Genomic DNA, 19,712 nt, shown 5'->3' with positions numbered 1-19,712 from the left:
AACTCAGTAGCAGAAGAAGGCCTGAAGTAGCAGATATTTTCTCCAGGTTAATCGCTAATATTTTGTTTTACTTGCCAGCTGAACACTTGGCATGCACATAGCTCAGAAGTAACTCTATCATTGTATTGCCTTTGACCAATAAAGAGACAGGACAAATGGGGAATACTATCTAATTTTGAGACTTGGTACCAGAGGCAGGGAACTGGAGGAAATGCAGAGAAAGATGGTCATAGGAGACCTGTGAGGAGTTAGGATTTTTTGCATGAGAAGGGATAAAGGTAGAGTATAGAAACCTATGCATTACTAATTTAACTGCTCACAAAATAGCTTTAATGTTAGCCCTCATAAAGCTTCATTACATGTTTGTTCCTCTCTCTTAGTTTCATTTTCTCTGTCTCACCTAGCCGGTTTAAAACTGGTTCTGTGGCTTACCTTGAAACTCTGCTTCTATCCTGCACAGGGTAGCTCTTGTAGTTTCAAAAAGTAGTTACTAAAATTGACTTAGCAATGATGTATTTCGCTAAGTCCACAAATAAACCTGTGGCTGATTAAAGCAAAAAGTACATTCACAAATGCTTTACGGTATTCAGAAGTGAATATGTACACTATTAAAATTTTGTGAAAAGTTGGTATTTTGTAATTGTGGAGTGTTATGGAAAATAGCTGGGTGGCTGCACATGTATTTTACAGTGCTATGCAAGGTGCAGGTGTTTTGTGTTTAGGAATGGTGGTAGTTACCTCTGCTACCACTTTGACTAAGTCTGTGTTTTAGATCCCGAATGCTGCTTCATCTAATTTAAAGTTCTAATTATGATGTCCTAGTATAGATACTATTTTGCATTACGTTGATGTACTTCCTGAAGAAGTGAAATAATGAGGAAGAAAAAAGTGTGAGTTTTGTTTTTTCACTAGAGTTAAATGAGTCCTAAGATCGAATCTTAATATAGACATCTTTCCCTGAGTTTACCTTGATAGGCTAAAAATTATCAAAGTTAAAACTACTTTTAAAATGAGATGTGAACATGGGCTGGTAGCATTTAATACTAGTGGTTAGTATTTCTTAGTATTATCAAAAGTATCTACAGGTATTTATAGTATAAATAAAATGGCGTATAACATTCAGTAAATACTATATCATAATGAATACCGTATTTATTAATTTATTAGTAGTATTATAAGTATTTAATATTAGTTAATATTTGTTAAAAATATTTTTCGGGGGACAAAATGTTAAGGCATGATGCAGACAGCCTATTTCACTCGCAGCTTTCTGTTCCTGCAGACAGTGGTCCTGTCCTCACCTCACTTTTTTTTCTTGCATTATCTTTGGTACTTGTTTGATCCCTCAGTGAAATGATTCCGCTCACTAACCAGGTAGGAAGCTAATCTAACAGAAGGAAAGTGAACTTTTGAAGCATTAGTGAGCTGATTTGGTTTAAGGGTCCTTAGAAGAAGGTCAAAGGAGGTTAGAGAGGTGCTGTGTAGCCAGGCAAAGGAGTGCATGGTCCAGGCCCCAGGTTCAGTGGTGCTGAGCTGTCTTGTCAAACTGCACCAATACGTTTGGATTTCTTTAGGCTTTGCCAGTTTCTAAATACTGTGCTGTGATAGTCTGTCTTAAGAAGACAACTTCTATTTTTTTATTTTCTTGAGTATGTGAGATGTCAGGATGTTGAATTATCTGGAGTACACATCAGATCGTTGTTAATAAGCCTGATGAACAAATGGGACTTCCGTGATTATCTCCTTGCATATAAGTAAAATTATGTTTTGTTCTTAGTTTAAGTGCTTACTGACAATTCCTGGACCTTAATATTTGGAAATTGTTTACTCTGTTGTTGCAAGAGAGGATATTTAGTTTTTTAATCAAGACTGTTTCCATGAGCTAAAATTTGTGGTTTATAGAATCTAGATTTTTTTTTTTGTAGTTCATCTTAACAGAAGCAGATCCTCCAAAGTTTGCTATCTGTCCACTTCTTACATACAGCTCTGAAGTCATCCCTTGCTATTAAGTTTCTGTCCATGAGTTTCTCTCATAAGCGCAACAAAAAAAAACCCCCTCCGGTAGCGTTTAGGTGCTTCTTAAAGGTGTTAAGACTAATGTTGTTAGCGTGTATAATGCTGTTAATGAACACATTAGACAAAAAGTGCTGTAAAACTCCACTTTCAGTTACTCCTAGCTGTGTGTTTGACAGTCTAAAGAAGAGAACAATGTATTGCAAAACTCCTAGAAGGAGGAGGAGCATAATGGGACTATTAAAGCATTTTAAAGACAAAGACAATGTCAGTAGAATAAATTCATGCTGTGTTTCTAAGTATCTTATTTTCCTCAGTCCTTTTTTCTCTTTATTGCACTATCAGTTCTTTTGCAAGTAGTGTATGAGTAGCAGTGTCATGTGTGATATACAAAATGCAGTGGGTTAGAGAAATAGAACACTTGCTAAGAAATAGAACACTTGTTAAGAAATAAATGTAAAATGTTATAGGAAAGTTTAATATTTAAAAATAAATATTTGGGTAGTTTTCAGTAATGTTTTCAGAATAAACATTTTTAATATTTCACACAAGCTGGTTACTAAGAGTTTGAGAGAGACTTCCTTTTACTGAGCTTAAGTTTCCTCTTTTTCTGTAAGGATATATACAAATGAGCCAATTAAGTATGGTCTGATGCTTTTTTTCTTTTTAGAAAGATGAAGGTAGTGATGCTAGTTTGAGTGATAGCCACGTATCTCCTCCCGCCAAACGTACCTCAAAACATGCTGATCCTGTGTGCAAAGACAAATCAAAATCACGCAGTACTGGGCAGCGAGAGGAATGGAGCATCTCAACTGGACAGTCCAGGTAACTTGGTGTCAAGAGAAAAATGAAGTCCTCCTGATTTTTCCTGTAATGTTAACCCACTTATGGTATTTCTGCAGTGAGCTGCAGCTCATGCTTAATAGGGTACTTTTGAAGCGTGTTATTTTCATACAATTTTCTTTTAGTTTAAGACTCCAGGAACGTGGGTTACATCAATCCTCTTATCTCTGTGTTTCCTTTCTGTGCAAATTTGTGTAAAAATGGAAAGTAGTTTTATTTGAGATGCAGTCTGAATTCTGGATTCTTTATCCATCTAAATTTAGTGAATTAGGAAATCAGTATTATCATCTTTAGGGAATGGATAATGGTCAAGTTTCTTTCCATTGTTGTTTTCAGCCTCTCTTTCCTGTTTGGTTATAAGGACTCAAGTAAATTACAGTATTTTATCAAATACAGCCTCAATCGTGCCACATTTTTATTTGTTTCATTTTATAACTCTGATTAATAATATTCTACAAAGCATTCTTGTGTTCTTAAGGTTCTTCACATGATTACAAGTGATTATGAGACAGTGTAAACGGTATGTTCCTGGGCCATGAACTTCCAGTTTATACTGATTCTTTTGTAGATACATATTTCATATTTATGTACAAATCAAAATAGTTCTTGCAATGCTTCGTGTGTAAAAGTGACTGTAATTCATTACTGGACTGTCGTCTGCTAGGATGAAGTATATTTAAAAATTATACAAATCTTAAAATAGATCTCTTTGTTTTTCCCTTTAAAACCAGAATAAATTAAATATAGCATGTAATGTGCCATGGTAATCTGGGAATATATCGAAAGTCTGTACCTTCTATTTCTTTTGTTTATAAGTGTAGACTTGTACTGTACCTATTAGAAATGCTAAAAAATAAAAAAATATTTAATGTGGCTGGGAGAATTTAGATCACTGTGTCAAATGAAATTTGGCCAGGATACTGAAACTCATGTTGTTACTCACGTAGCATCCACTGTGACATGTCTTTTCATCTGAGTTTTTGTTGTTGTTGTTTTCTGCCCAAATCCAAAGTGCTGGGCCTAATAGTGATCTTGAGTTGCTAAGACTTTTTCTAGAAGTTTTGTTGCTGCTACTAGTTTATCCAAAGTGTTTTGAGTGATAATTGCCTTTGAAGAGCTATATCAAGGTTCTGTTCTGAAACTTAACAGGAGAGTTAATAGTAGGACATGGCATGAGGGAACATTGGAGGGATTAATAAAAGCAATGTTTAGATAATTTGGGGGATTCATATAATTGGTATTTGGCAGTTTTGTCCTCATTCCAGTGTTGGGCATGAAGCAGACTCTTCGGAGGCTACATGTTACAAAGGTTTTGAAGTTATAGTGTATTGTGTAACACTCTCTGTTTAAAGTTCTATTTTCACTGTGTAACTTTTGCTTGGCTAAGAAGTGTTAACATTATTTGTGTATCTAATATAATTGTTTCCTAGGTTAACTTCTCAGCCTGGTTCTACACTACCAAATGGACGTAGCTTATGTAAGTGTATTACAGTGGATCTTTTTGTATCTGCTTTTACATTTAACAATTTTATGTCAATGATTTTCAGTTGCATATATTTATGATAACTTTACTGATTACTATGACCATTTTGACCAGAAAAGTTACTGTTTTGGCTCAGTTTTCTTCTGTCAACATCTTGGATGCTCTCTGTGTACATGGGGAACATTCTTAGATGAAATTCCATTTCTCTTCTCAATTCAGACCTCTTGGCCATGATCTTGATGTTTTCGTTAATTCCCAAATTTACTGTTAGGAACTAATTTTGGCCTTCCTTTCCCAGCTGGTCTCTTTAATTTGCTTACTCCCCTTGCTCATTTAAAATTTGGCCTTCTGTGGTTCTTAACATTACTTAAGTCTACTATTGCTTTAGAGAGACCTGCCTTGTCTGCAGCTCCTGCTACCTTGAATGATTTTCCTATATGCTTGAACCTTACAAACTTGCCATCTCATTGCATATCTCAGCTAAAACCACTTTGTGTTTCGTGCCCCTTTTTCATCAATTCTGTCTCGTTTAGTTCTGTGTTGACTTTATGTAAGTGTTAATCCATTAAGCATATTTGGTATTTTATTATTTACTGTGGTGCCTAAGGAACAATCAGGAGTGGGATTTCTTTTTGTTTGGCACTGTACAGAGTAGCTGATCCAGATTTGCTTGTGAAATCAATATGTTGTATCTGACTTTTTGATACTGTATTTGAAAGACTAAGAATTGAAACTGTGGGCCAAGTGTGCATTTTAGTATTGATGTTAACTTAAAAATATTGAATGGATATTTGAATGCCAAATTTTCATCATAAAATAAGATTATCGTATAAGGAAACAAGCTCGAGCCTGAAGAAATAGCTTGTAAAGCAACTTTGATAGGAATTTAAAAAAAAATATTTCTTTAGTGGATACAAGGGTGCTCATACTGTGCTCCATAACTTTTGGTTTATTGTCCTTGCGAAGTATTCTCTTATTAATTCTTGTTTATGAAAATGTTGTTTCCTGCATTTTGAAGTAGTAATACAAATTTCTCTTAGCTCTCAAAAGCCATCCCCTTCGGGGGGAAAAAAAGGGAGATGGGGACCATGCTTGCATAAACGGAGATATAGAAGTCAGAAAAAGTTGTCGGTCCAGGAAAAACAGATTTGAAACTTTGAATCAGAGTTTATTGTTTGATCAGCTAGTAAACAGGTATGTGGGGATACTTCAGTTGTATTCACAAAGCATCTTAATGACTTAAAAATAGAAAATCCTGTCTTCCAGTGCCATCTATGTGTTTTACTGTGGGAATGTATTAGCATTGAGGCAAGCTAGATTGTGGTTTGAGTTACAGGCTGGGTCCTGTGCTGTAACTGCCTATATTATCCATGCTTTAGATGCAAAGCAACTTACCAGACTTTCATTGAGGAGTAAGCTACTCTGTGTTTACACCCGGATAAAACTGTGGCGGTTATTGCAGAGTGGCTGACATGCTGTAAATCCACACCCTAGTTTGTTAGTAACCTGTTTTATGTAGTGGTACCCTAAATATGATGTAAATTGATTAGCAACAATACTTGGAAGCTTTCTAAATTTTGCTCGTATGATTTTTATCATAAAATATCAAAAGTTTGTAGCTTGCTTTTTTTTGTTGTTTTGTTTTTTACCATTTGTTAGTAATTCACATAGGGTGGGTGTCACTTTTTGACATTTACTGTGCAGACAAAGTAGGTCAGAGAGGGAGGCATGGTCTGGTCTGAGCATAGGAATGGGAGCCAGCAATACTTTTCTTGAAATACTATTTCTGTGTGGCCCTGGACAGGTCACTTAATGTGTCTCAATTTTCCCACCTGTAAAATGGCTTTCAATAGTCACATCTGTGAGAGACTGCTTGCTCTAGTGCTTGGAATATGATTTAAACATAAACATTTAATTGCCAAGTATGATCTTTATTGTTAAATGTATTCTATTGAATCTTTTATTAATTTAATTTTCTTTTTCAATTTACTCGGCATCAATTTACTTGGTATCAGTTTACAAATTTATATTGAGTTACATTTATTTTTCTAGTTGCAGTTGAATCTCCCTCTACTCATCAACAATAGGAAAAAGTCTACCATGAAGATTGTAATTTGATAAGATCATGGTACTGAAGTCTATATATGAACTTATACTCATAACAGTGTGTCCCATAAGCATTGGAGGTTTTTAAGAACAATTGTCTGTCAGGAATGATTTAGGTATTGTGTAGTTTGTTCTTGCCTGGCAGAGCAGGTGGATTCTTCCAGGTCCCCTCCAACACTGTTATCTTTGATAGCAAACTACAGCATGATTTTACTTGAAGCAGTTATGTCACACATCACAGATATTTTGGAAGAATTGTTTAAAATTGAGAGGGGTGCTCATAATGAAATATTGACTTTACTGACTTCTGTCACCAGAACTTCCATCATCTTTCTAGGAAGGATTTCACCCTTTAGATTTACTTTTAAACAGCTTGAAAGGAAGGAAGTGAAAGTTTCTGCCTTCTTACAGTTATTATAGAATTGCAGTAGAATGCCAGTGGAAATCTATCATAATCGCCATAGAGACCAGTAACTTGGTGCTCAGGACAGGTGGCCAAATAATGGACTTGGCCTGGCTAATACTCTGTTGTTTTCTTTCTTAGCAATGAAGCATCTGGGCCAAGGTTATTATTTATATGCTACCATTGTTTTGACAGCTGTTTACAAATACTTCAGATAATGAAAGTGTAGACTAATTAAATAGTAGATGAGAAATGGTAGTTAGGTCAAATAATGAATGATGAAATTCTAGGTGTTACTGATTTAACATTTAAAAAAAATTAAAAATCCTTTATGTATTAGTGGCTTTCTGAGGCTGGGGTAAGAAGCTGTAAAGCTTATGGGGTAGAGGCATTAATTGCTTTCCCAATATTATAATTATGTAGGTAAAAAGCTTTACTTTCTTATTCTGCAAACTTAATCTTATCTGACACCTAAACTAACATGTAAGCAGTTGCAAATTTATATGCTACAACTTACCCTGAGGAAAATTTTTTTTAAAAAATGTTTTTTAAAATGCTACAGCCTAATTTGAACCCCGGATTTTAATAGCATCAGTATTTCTGCTTTTGCATACTCCTTAGTTTATATTCTGTAGGTTCATCTTTAAGTGTTCTTTATTATGGTTGGTTTTGTAGTTAATTGATAGATTCAAGCAGCTATCCTAAAATTTTCAGATATTAATACATTTTTGTATTTAGTTGATTTGTAAACCTTGGAACAACCATAACAGACCGTAGAATTAGATATGCTAAGTTGTTGGATGCTATGTAAAAAGATCTGCATGCCTACTATTTTAAGACTGATTTTTTTTTTTGTTTTTTTTAGTACTGCTGAAGCTGTCCTACAGGAAATGGATAATATTAACATCAGGAGAAATAGACGGTCCGGGGAAGTAGAACGGCTACGGATGTGGACAGATACAGAATTTGTAAGTGCAGATATTGAATAAAAGTAATACCAAGGGGAGTGTGTTTCTTTTCGCAATCTTCATATATTTGTCTGTAGCTCTGTCAAAAGGTTTCAGATCATCTTCAGTAGATTACATTAAAAAAATTGATAAACTGAAATTCAGAACAAAATTCATGGGTATATACTGTATCATGTTTTCTTTATTGTTGAATTGGCTGCCATGCTGTCATGATGTACTGTGGTGGTTCTCCTTTGGTTTGAAACACACTCTGGTAGTCTGAAAACAGGACCAGGGACTGTCATCTGCTTTGTTCCCTAAAACAGCTTGATACTGATGTTAACTATGGATCAGATGGACTAGGTACTATCCGAGAGACTTATTTTACCACCTATTAAATTAGACTGCTTTTGTAGTCTACCTGTGGAGGGCTCTGTAGGTAAAAGTTTTGGGGGCTAGAGATTGTGTGGAGTATTATACTGAACTGTGGGCCAACACTGTGAGTGACATGGGATGATAGTACTGATGGGACCGTGTGTGAATTTCATTCCAGGAAAACATGGATATGTATTCTCGAGTGAAAAGAAGAAGGAAATCACTGAGGAGAAACAGCTATGGGATTCAGAACCACCATGAAGTGTCCACAGAAGGGGAAGAAGAAGGTATGGGTTGTGAAGAATTGTAAGGGTTTGTCTGAAATACTTATAAAACAAAGCTCTCCTCAACATAAGATAGGAATATATTGCACTACAGAAAGTAATTTGGTTTTGGATCTGGATTTGGAGTTATTAAATAGACCAATTAACAAGACTATTGCAAATAAGTACACACTGAAGGACAACTCCTCTTTAGAAAGAGGAGAAGTAGTTTTAGGGAGCTCTATTTAGTTTTCTTTAAACAAAAGCAATTTTATCTGAAAGTAGCAGAATAAAGTCTGGTTTCTAAATGTTTATATACTATGTTCCTTTACTCCTGTTTTCTGTAACACTAAGTAATTGAAGCTTTCCTTATGTTTCCTGTAATAATCCTCTGGTGGAAGCCAGGATGTGATGCATATAGTCTACAACTATGCATGTTCTAACTGACTTGCTATTTCTCATATGCTGGGTGGCAGTTACCAGAAAGAATGTGTAATAGTCAGTTCTGCATCCTTCCTATGGGGAAGGTATTAATTAAAGTCTCTGTTTTCTATCCATCCACTGAATTTTAGAACGCTTCTAGACATACAACTGCATTTAAAATTCTACCTTTAAAAATTTGGATGAAACCGGCCAGTGGGTTCAAAAGTATTGATAAAGAAGGGATTATGGCTAACTTTGATGGCATGATCAACATCATGCTTGGCTTCCTTAAGAAATCAGACTCAAACTTCAGGGATACGTACAGGGTTCAATGTAGTGTGTCTTGATTTTTGAGCTGAAACTGCTGTAAGAGGTATGGTCTGTCCCAATTAATAAGAATGCAATCTTTCTTCTGAGATCAATGGATGGGAATTCTGATCCTGTTAATAGATGGACCTAGGTGGTACCTTTATACAGTGTGTTCATTTGCTTTGTGTGAAAATGATATTGTGGATAGTAAAGTTGTACTTATTTTCATGCTGTGTCAGATATTCGATTTTCTGAGGCTCCTGTGGGAAAAGAGAAGAAAAGCATTATTCTTAATTTGCAGGATAATTATTGCAGGAAAAAGATAGTGGATAGAAGTGATACTTGAAGTACTTTACAACTAAAACTACTTTAACTACTTTAACTACATTTATTTTTCTTTCCGTTGCTATTCCAGAACCTTCTCTGGGAAACTAGAAGGAAGTTTGACCTCTGTAGATTTATCTTGGTCTTAAAACTTCCAGTGATTTGCCAGTTAGTGTTAATTAATAAAAGGGGAATGATTCTCAGTGACCATTAAAATGTTATTTTTTAAGATTAAGATAGCTCTGGCATCAAGTAACAGTGTTCTGAAAGTATTTTGCCCCCCCCCCCCCCTCCCCCCAACAGAGTCTCAGGAAGAAGATGGAGATATAGAAGTAGAAGAAGCCGAGGGAGAAGAAAATGATCGGCCGTATAATCTCAGACAGAGAAAAACTGTTGAAAGATACCAGGCCCCTCCAATAGGTGAGGAACTGGACAGTGCTCATACAGTTGTGCTCTTCTGAGAAGGGAAAAGTTGGATGACTACTCCTCATCCCTGACAGAGTTTCTGTGCAGCACTTCGTGACTTCCATCTTGCCTCTTTTTTGGTTCACCACATGAGTAGGACTATTAAGACATAATCTATCAATTTGTTAATGGTGGTGGCATTGCTAGTGCGTGCTGCCTTGTTGAACTTTGCAAGTACTGCCACGTGCAGGGTTGGAGGTGAATGGGGTTTAGGTCAAGAAGTAGTTGACAGAAGTTGAATTCAGAAAACAGTCTAATAAATTAGGTAATTACATAGAAAAAATAGTTACTGCTATGCCTGCTTCTCTTCTTGAGTGGTAAGCCTAATTCATAACTGTAGATAAATTGCATAGCAGCAGTTACCATGTTTTGCCTAGTTGAGAAATTTAGAACAGAATAGTTCAGTTGGAAGGGGCATACAACCATCATCTAGTCCAACTGCCTGACCACTTCAGGGCTAACCAAAAGTTAAAGGATGTTATATTAAGGGCATTGTTGAAATGCCTTTTAATACTGACAGGCTTGGGACATCGACACCTCTCTAGGAAGCCTGTTCCAGTGTTTGACCACCCTCTTGGTAAAGAAATGTTTCCTAATGTCAAGTCTGACTTTGCCCTGCAGCTTCGAACCATTCCCACGTGTCCTGTCACTGGATTGCAGGGAGAAGAACTCAGCACTTCCCTCTCCATATTCCCTCCTCAGGAAGCTGTAGAGAGCAATGAGGTTGTCCCTCAGTCTCCTTTTTTCTGAACTAGACAACCCTGTGTCCTTAGCTGTTCCGCACAGGACATACCGTCAGGGATCCATGCAGGGTTCAGTGTAGTGTCTCTTGATTTTAAACCTTTTAATACTTCTGTTTAAAATAATGTATTCTGTGCATATTTGGTTTAGATTACAGTGGCGTATGCAGTATGCTATATCATAAGGCAACTTGGAAATTAAGGGTGTGATAGAGAATGGCTGTTGTTTATGTGTTAAGAGAAATTTCAAGACATCTCATTATCAGCTGTGAAGAGGTTTCTGGATGAAGTTTCACGTCCTGCAAGTCAACTGAAAATGCTAGTGTCCTGCATGAATTACATTCTGTGCCATGATAGCCATAGCTATGGTGATTTGAGGAGGGTGTGGCTTGTGGCTGTTTGAGCTTTTGGAGAAACCAGTGATAACAGTATTGGTAGAAGAATAATCTAGCACTTTTGCACTGCATTTAGGTTAGTTTATTATTCTTTTGTAATTGATATTGCAAATGTGGAACTTCTCTTACTCAGTGCCAGCTCATCAAAAAAAGAGAGAAAATACACTCTTTGATATTCACAGATCTCCTGCAAGAAGAAGCCATATCAGGTAAATGTCAGTCTTTTGGTACATAGTTGTTTGCTTTCTCTCAGTACACTTCTGTTAGCTTTTGATTTTCAAAACATTCTTGAGTTGTACAGTTCATTCATGCATGTGTGTGGGTCTTGAATTGTGTTTTAGGTTCAGATCCTGATCAGCATACAAAAATGAATTTCCTAACATAATACCAGTAAAAGCTTTATGATAAACAGAATGGAAACAGGTGTGCTGCAAGTACTGGAAAGTTGTGCATTGCACACTACCGTTGTCTGTAAAGGCATATATTTAGTGTTTAAATCCAAAGCAGCAGTTTAACAAATATCTCCTTTCTATTCTACAAAAAGAAACAAATCAGGGCAATGTTTTTTGTTTTCTTGCAGTTCAAATTTCATCCAAATAATATTAACAATTTAATAAAATATTTACCAAGCATAATTTTTGAATCTTACATTTTGTGTCAAAGAAGTCTGGAATACACCAAGTTGTCTTGCAAACTGTGATGGGCTTTATTTAACAAAATAGATGAGATCAGAGCTTAATAAATTTAAAAAAACCCCCAACTTACTCAGAATTTCAAAAAGATAAATCTGTCTGTGAACAGAATCCAAATAAACGAATTCTACCCTCCACTGAAACTCTTGTCTTATTGCTCAATTTAATGGCATAGTGAAAATATGAACAGAAAATAAACCACTAGCAGAATCTTAAGATTCTACAAGTTTCTGTGTTGTATAAATAAAAACATTTAATTTTGAAGAGCGCTTTTTTGTTGTTTAAAGTGCAAATATGATGTTTTGACGGATAATCCCAGGACTTGTACTTAGATGTAGAGACTGTGAAAGCTATTATCCCTTCAGTTTTAGCACACTCATTACTCCATTCTCATTTTATCCCTTCTTGTCAGGATACTGTCATAAAAATTCTTCCTAATTGCACGGTACTCTCTTTGATATGTTTTTAAATGTATCTAATTTTTGGTCATTGAACAGTAAAACTGATTGACTATATTATCCTTCATCAAAAAACAGCTAGTCAGTGCGTTATCGTGTTCATACAAATGATGCAGCTTACTATATTCACTAGAAACACCTGAATTTTAACTAGTAGCCAGCTTTTTAATGCAAAAAAGTGCTGATGTTTTTCAAACTGATATCAAACCGAACACCTTTTTGTACAGAAGATGTAATGTACATTCTCCAATATTTCTGAAATACTCAGTTTTCTGAAATACTGTTGTACTAAAATAAGAAATGGTTCATGCAGACTTTGAATAGTAATTTTACTTAGATTCAGATCGGAAGTTTAACTACAGGTACAGGTATTTTGTGAAACTTCTGCTCTTCACAATTAACGACCTCATAAGAAGAGGCCATATGGTTTAGGAAGCATGGAATTTTTTCAAAGAGTATTTAAAGGGAAGCATCAAACCGAGTAAGGGGATTTTGATATTTCTGTTATATGAGATGTGGCTGAAGTGGTTGGAAGCTTTTGTAAGTACAGTTGCTGCCTGATGAACTTCAGAAGCTTATTGATTAGATACTTAATCATATTTGCTGAGATAACGTGGACTGGACCACATATCTTAAGGGGATCTACTGTTTTAGTAATGTTCATGTTGAAATCAGATATTCCTGTGACAGTAAAAGATGTTGTTCCCCTCCCAGATTATTTTGATACTTAAGAAAACTAAAATCTGAATGCATCTTAAACCTGAACAGTACTGTACTTACCATTTCAATTTTGTTTTTATAAAAGAATCAAACCATACCATTCTACTGCAAAAATGACTGAGTTTTATATTTATTTTGCCACTTCAATAGGAGAAAGAAGCATGCTATTCACAGCAGTGATACAACCTCTTCAGATGAAGAACGTTTTGAAAGAAGAAAATCTAAAAGCATGGCCAGAGCAAGAAATAGGTATCAAAACATCCTTGGTCTTTAGGAGGGCTTGATTTTTATTATTCATCAGAAAACAGGTAGAACTATGCTGTAATGTTCTATCAGTTCTGCAGAGTTTTTTGATTCTGCGTGTAACTATCTGCAGGCACAGTTTAGGAGGATTGCTGGTTATATATTAACATAGATTTTTAAGTCTTATGAGTAGATAATTAACAATAGTGATAAAAAAATGGAAATATAAGAATATATGTTTGATTCATTTGGGTTATAGGACAAACAACTTCTGTTGGTTAAAATAGATTTTTATTCTTGGTGTTACTTGGTCCCAGTTTGTTTAGTTGTACTCCCAATACTAGTTCTTACTCCTCTCTTTTCCTGTTTTGTAACAACATGTGCATTCTACACCCTAACACGTGGGTGACCCTATGTTTATTCACCAGTTATCTAAAAGTGGAAGATGTATAAGATATATCAGTAATTTTACTTACCGACATAGATAAATTAGTTGGAAAACTGAACAGAAAAAAAAAGTTTCCTCATCTTTTTTCCATATCTTCCTGTCTGCCACACCATTCCCTTTTCCATCCTGAGGAATTCCAGCTACGTATAACTTCCAAAAGTGTAGTTCCGAGTGTAACCTGTATCTTACTGGTACCTTTCTTACTCCTTTCATCTATGTATTTGACCTGATGTAATATCTGTGTAGGAGCTTAAAGCTTCTTTATATACACTAAGAAGTTGGAACATGTGGATGTGATTTATGGCTGATCTACAAGAAATATTTCTATTTCCTTTGGACTCTAATGAGCTATATTTTTTAAATTGTGTTTTCCTTGTACTGTTAGTTCTTTTCTTACCATACTGAACTTATGCAGTTCATCACTGCCCGTGGAGAGTGTCCTGTTCTTATGGTCAGTGTTGTTTCTTCTGTGTTTAATCAAAATACTCTGTCCAGCCTAGTTCTCCAGACTGAAATATCTGTATGGAAGCATAAAACTATATTTATATTTAAGGAGCTTCTGGATATACAAGAATAATTACACACAATAAAAAAAGTTAGTTTTGATTACCTCATCAATCCAGGAAGGTTGTCTCTTTAGGAAGTAGAAGGCATTTAATCTCTTGGTTCTTCCCATTCCAGCAAAATAATCAAAACAGAACAATATTTATTTGGTGGTTCTTTTTGTTGTTGAACAGGTGCCTGCCTTTAAACTTTAGAGCAGAAGACTTAGCTAGTGGAATCCTGCGAGAACGTGTGAAAGTTGGGGCAAGTTTGGCTGATGTTGACCCTATGATAGTTGATAAATCGGTAGGTTTTCTTAGAATTTTTTATTTTCCTTCTCCCAACTATGCATAAGCAGAATTCACCACAGCTTCTCATTAGAGTTGAAGTAAATTCATAATAAGCCCACTGATCTTTTTTTGATTTTTTTCCCAAAGCTGTTGTCTGTTTATTTATTTGGGCTACAAAGCACTTGCTTTTGACCTGTAGATAATCAACAGGCTGCATACATATCATAAAGAAGCCAAAATATCAATTGCCCAACTATATTTCTTTGTTTACAGTCAGTTTTTGATTATTTGTAATAGTAGAAACTGGGATATGCTGAGCAGTGCAGAAAACAGAGTACCTACCACCTGGGTTGGTCAACTCAGTGCTAGCCACATGGGTCCCGTGCCTATTTGGAAACTGTGATACACGTTAGCTTATGGTGTGTGTTGTGCAGAAGCTGCTGAATTATTACTAGAGCTGAACCGTTGTCCAGAAGTACTTTGACTATATTCATGTCATGCTGTGCCTGAGCTTAAAAGTGCCCTCAGGCTGGATCTCTGTAGATGTCCAGGCATTCCTGGCACAGTTAACTTCTGAACCTGATAAACCTCCTGTGGGCAACCAAGAGTTGACTTTGTCAACTTTTTTTACACTTTCAAAATTCAGAGAACTCCTCCTGTTGATTAATGCACTGTTGTTTGTAATTTGTTTTCAAGTATGTTACACTATAAGTAAAGATACTTTTGTGGAAAGCTGTTACAATATATGCTCTGTACACTTTGGTTTTTTTCTAAGGTGCGTTTCGATAGTATAGGGGGATTGAGCCATCATATCCTTGCACTTAAGGAAATGGTAGTGTTTCCTCTTCTCTATCCAGAAATATTTGAAAAATTCAAAATTCAGCCACCAAGGTAGGTGTATTTACTCTTATTGTTGTATTTTATTTTAAGCTCTGAAGAATGCTTCACTTGAAAACACACAGAAGATTGATTCTTTCCATGAAGTGTTTACAGTTCAAATAGACTTACGTGTTTGCTACCCCACTTGTCTATCAGAATGTAATAAGCAAGATGAAGAATTGCAAAAATCTAGTTTATTTTTCATGTGGTAGGAAGGTGAATTCTGTGATTTGGTCACAGAAAGAATTCTCAAGTGTTCTATTTAGTAGTACCTTGCCTTTTTTTCCATTATGTTACCAAATATTTTACTAAATCAAGCTAAATGCTGATGTTTCTTTTATATAAGTAATCTCAATGATGTTATATTATGGTTTTCATAGTTATTAAAGTTAGGCATCTTGGTGTGTGGTTTAAATGGGTACACGTAATCTAAGTAAATTAAAAATTTTGGGGTATTTCTGTTGTTTAAAGGAAGTATATCTCTTCAAAGAAGTAACAAACACTGATTTAAGTATTACCTAAGATTTAATATTTGAGGAGGTATTGAACTAGTGTAAACCAATCCTTTGGAAGCTTAATATGCCTTTGATTAATGTTCTCTACAAAGCAAAGATTTACTGATATGCAAGCATAAAACAAACTTAGATTTTATGAAGTCATGTTGAATACACTAAATAATAATATTAGAACTTAAGCTTTTCCTTCTCCAGGCTCCCTGTCTTCATTATAAAATTTGACTTGGAGTTTTTCAGGAGACATAAAATAAGTTTGTGACTGTGTTGATCCATTTATCTTCAGGGGCTGTTTATTCTATGGTCCTCCTGGAACAGGTAAAACCTTGGTAGCTAGAGCTCTAGCTAATGAATGCAGTCAAGGAGACAAAAAGGTGGCTTTCTTTATGAGGAAAGGAGCAGACTGTCTCAGTAAGTGGGTTGGTGAATCTGAACGTCAGCTTCGACTCCTTTTTGATCAGGTTAGAGGAAAATATGTATTTTTTCATATAATTTCTCTGTATGTTGTTTTGTTGTGTTTTAGGCAGCCAAAGTTATTTGCAATTGAAACTAAATAACTGTAAATTTTCATAGATTGGGCAGGATTTGTCCAAATTATATATTTAGATGAAAAAATAGAGGAATGCTGGCACCAGTTTTTCTTACTTTGAAAACTGAGAGGAAGAAGTCACTTGATTTGTCCGTCAATGAAGCAGACAAAGTAGTTTGGGTAAAAATTAAAAAAAAACCCCAAACATAAATCAGTGAGTTTGAATTTGGCATGTTCAAGATAACTGCTACGTAGAGGAGGATGCAAGACTGCATTGGTTGTGTGTATATTTTAGTGTCCTTATTTGGTTTGGAAGATGATGGACAGAAGAGAGTGTCACATAAAGCAGTGAAAAGCAGTTGCTCAAACAAAAGCTGTTTTCAGACACGGATGTCTAAACAAACAGGTTATGAGCAGATAAGATACTGTTTTCTGTAACTGAGTATAAGGTGTCTCAGTTTGTCTTTAATCTCTCCAACACGCAGTAAAACTGATACACTGGTGCCATCTTGCTTATTCAAAGGAGAATGCAGGTTTTTTTTTGCTTTGTCTGAAACAGTACTGTAGTTTAAAATTCAGTTTTATTTTCAGACTGTACACTTTTCAACAAAGGTGTCTCAATATGTGTTCAGCATGTTAATGCTTTGTAATAAAAACAAACTTTTCAGTGTTCATGGATAAATCATGAATTAACAGCGAATTCAAATTTTTTTTTTTTTTTTTTGCATACCAGGCATACTTGATGAGACCCTCTATAATCTTTTTTGATGAAATAGATGGCTTGGCTCCAGTTCGTTCTAGTAGACAAGATCAGATTCACAGGTAATATTTCTCATATTCTACCATTATCTTGGTATATGCTACATTATCTTGGAAAACTCTTAGGTGTAATTTTACTCAGTTTCCAAGAAAGGTTTTTACTTTTGCTTAAGCTCAGTTACACTAGAAAGGACGGATTGAGTTTTTTTGGTGTTGAAAGTCATCTTTTCAGTTCTTCAGACAGACTGTAATTTGCTGGGAATCGAATTGTACTGGAGATAACCCTTCAGCCACACTATTAACTTCAAGATTTCCACAGTCTTTCTTTTGGTTGTGGTCTTGTACTGTAAACAGATTGTCTGTTAGCAGCCCAATAGAATAACCAGTTGAAAAAAATTTTATTTTAAACTGATGAATTGTAATGTTCTGTGAATGAAATGGACACCCCTATCATTTTGATTCTGGATGGTGTGTGTGCAAACTTATCTTGAGTTGCTATCATGTTGTTTTTTTAAAATTTTTTTACAACAGTTTACTGCTGGCTGAAGTTTTTCCTGGCTGCCTTCAATCTCAGTTTTGCTATGCTTCTTATGGCAATGCACTTGTATCTTTCATTCTATAGGTGGTGGCATTTGTGTGTATATCTCCCTCCACTCAACTGAGAGGGACAGGAGGGAAATTCTGGGGCCAGCAGACTAGGAGGTTATGGGAACATGTGGATTTGTCTCGATTCACCTTTCTTCTGCCTGGTGCTACAGTTGCTCTAAACAGGACAATGCATACACTGTTAATGGAAGAGGATTTTTCAGAGCTGCAATAAATGGCTTCACGAGCTCACATTCCCCAAAACTTTTAAAGGAGGAAGCTTGAATTTGATGTAATCCTTTCTACAGTCATAATACAAAGTATAATACGGATTATATCAAAAGGTTCCTTCTTGCTTTGAGACTTGAAACAGTTATGCAACTGTTTTTTTTTAACTTAGCTTTTTTCTTTGAAGTTACGAATGTTGTAGTTGCAAAAGTAAAAATTCTTGCAGTGTTCCCTATACATCCTTTTTTTGAAAACTCTCTTTTAGCTCTATAGTGTCTACTCTTCTTGCCCTCATGGATGGACTGGATAATAGAGGTGAAATAGTTGTAATTGGTGCTACAAACAGACTGGATTCTATAGATCCTGCACTCAGGAGACCTGGACGCTTTGATAGGGAATTTCTTTTCAACTTGCCTGATCAAAAGGTAAAACCTACAAAGGAGATTTATTAATAAACAGTTCTAGTATATTAAATATTTGAATGCCTGACAACCAAGCTTATGAAATAAAAATATGCATTCTTACTTATAAGAATGTTTAATTTTAGGAAGACATTTTTAGTAAAAACACATTGAATACATAAAGTTTTATTGAACTTAAAAATTTCCATAATACAGTTAAAACTAAACAGAGAGGTAAATTGTTTGCATTAAACTGAATTGCTGTTCTAAAACCTGTGGTTTTGTATGGATTTGTATAATGAGCCCTAACTATTGGGGTTTTGGAAGTTATGGTAGGAGAAAATAGCTTTATTAGCCTGTAGACTGCTAAGCACATGAAAATTGTACATGCGAAGCCAGACGTTATTATATTGGCAACAGGAACACTTCAGTTCCTCGTTCTAGACGTCTCTAAACTCAGCCATAATATTTCATGAATTTATACTTAAAATTAAATTTATTTTGCATATTGATAGTTTTATTTGGATTCTATAGAATTTTAAAATGAAATAGTTTTGGAATTCATGTGTATGTACTGTGTTGCTCAGCAATAAATTAATTGGTGAGGCATTTGACAATAGAAGCTGTTAATCATAGGTGCAGCAATTAAAAATTAAATTATAAAGTTATGATAGTTCCTTATAGAGCATGAGTTTTGCTCAGTTCATGTATAATAATGTTGATTAAACAGCAATTAAAATGTGTAACTGGTATACTGAAAAAACTACTGCTTATATATGAAATTAAAACGGAAGGGAGAACCTTTGCTCTTGAGAGACCTTTGAGTGCCAAGTTCTATTTTATGCATCTCAGTGACGTGTCAAAAACACATAAAATAACTTTATATTCACATGAATAAATAATATTTATGTCTAAAGTATTGTGGATTTGCCGTACTAATTATGTTTGGTTTTTTTTGTTTTTTTTTTTAAATCAGGCACGAAAGCACATTTTACAAATTCATACCAGGGATTGGAACCCCAAATTGTCAGATCCTTTCTTAGGAGAACTGGCTGAAAAATGTGTTGGTGAGTGTTTTGGTGTTAGTACTTTTACTATAGATGCTTTCGCTTCTGTGTAAAACTTTAAAGGTATCTTAAATGTATCAGGATATTTTATTATTTTTACCTTTCTAAACCTCTGTACTTTCAACAACACTCTTTTTTTGTAATAACAAAATACACTTCTGTCTTACTAAAACGCAAAATGAGTAGCTAGTAGTTGTTTGAAAATACAATCATGTTTCCTTTCTGTAACATCAGTGTCCTTATATAGGATGCATACCCTCAAAGAGAAG

The 19,712-nt window shown here is 35.1% G+C and overlaps 1 protein-coding gene across 4 annotated transcripts in view; it reads left to right on the top strand.

Annotated features, from left to right (window-relative positions):
• ATAD2B (ATPase family AAA domain containing 2B) overlaps positions 1-19,712 on the top strand; it is an 80,116-nt gene that overhangs the window by 12,626 nt on the left and 47,778 nt on the right. For 3 of the 4 annotated variants that reach the window (XM_049818432.1, XM_049818430.1, XM_049818434.1), the window contains exons 2-15: positions 2,684-2,838; positions 4,287-4,333; positions 5,380-5,533; positions 7,714-7,816; positions 8,349-8,457; positions 9,793-9,909; positions 11,223-11,298; positions 13,110-13,208; positions 14,388-14,499; positions 15,259-15,374; positions 16,161-16,335; positions 17,137-17,225; positions 18,241-18,400; positions 19,353-19,443. In XM_049818432.1, the coding sequence (XP_049674389.1) occupies positions 2,684-2,838; positions 4,287-4,333; positions 5,380-5,533; positions 7,714-7,816; positions 8,349-8,457; positions 9,793-9,909; positions 11,223-11,298; positions 13,110-13,208; positions 14,388-14,499; positions 15,259-15,374; positions 16,161-16,335; positions 17,137-17,225; positions 18,241-18,400; positions 19,353-19,443 (1,603 nt within the window). Of the gene's footprint in view, positions 1-2,683; positions 2,839-4,286; positions 4,334-5,379; positions 5,534-7,713; positions 7,817-8,348; positions 8,458-9,792; positions 9,910-11,222; positions 11,299-13,109; positions 13,209-14,387; positions 14,500-15,258; positions 15,375-16,160; positions 16,336-17,136; positions 17,226-18,240; positions 18,401-19,352; positions 19,444-19,712 lie in introns of those variants that run through there. The other variant, XM_049818433.1, reaches the window with a different exon arrangement.

This window comes from Accipiter gentilis, chromosome 16 (assembly GCF_929443795.1).
Source record: "Accipiter gentilis chromosome 16, bAccGen1.1, whole genome shotgun sequence".
Classification (NCBI taxonomy): domain Eukaryota; kingdom Metazoa; phylum Chordata; class Aves; order Accipitriformes; family Accipitridae; genus Astur; species Astur gentilis.
The sequence above is the reverse complement of the archived record's forward strand: the minus strand, read 5'-3'. Positions and strand labels throughout refer to the sequence as shown.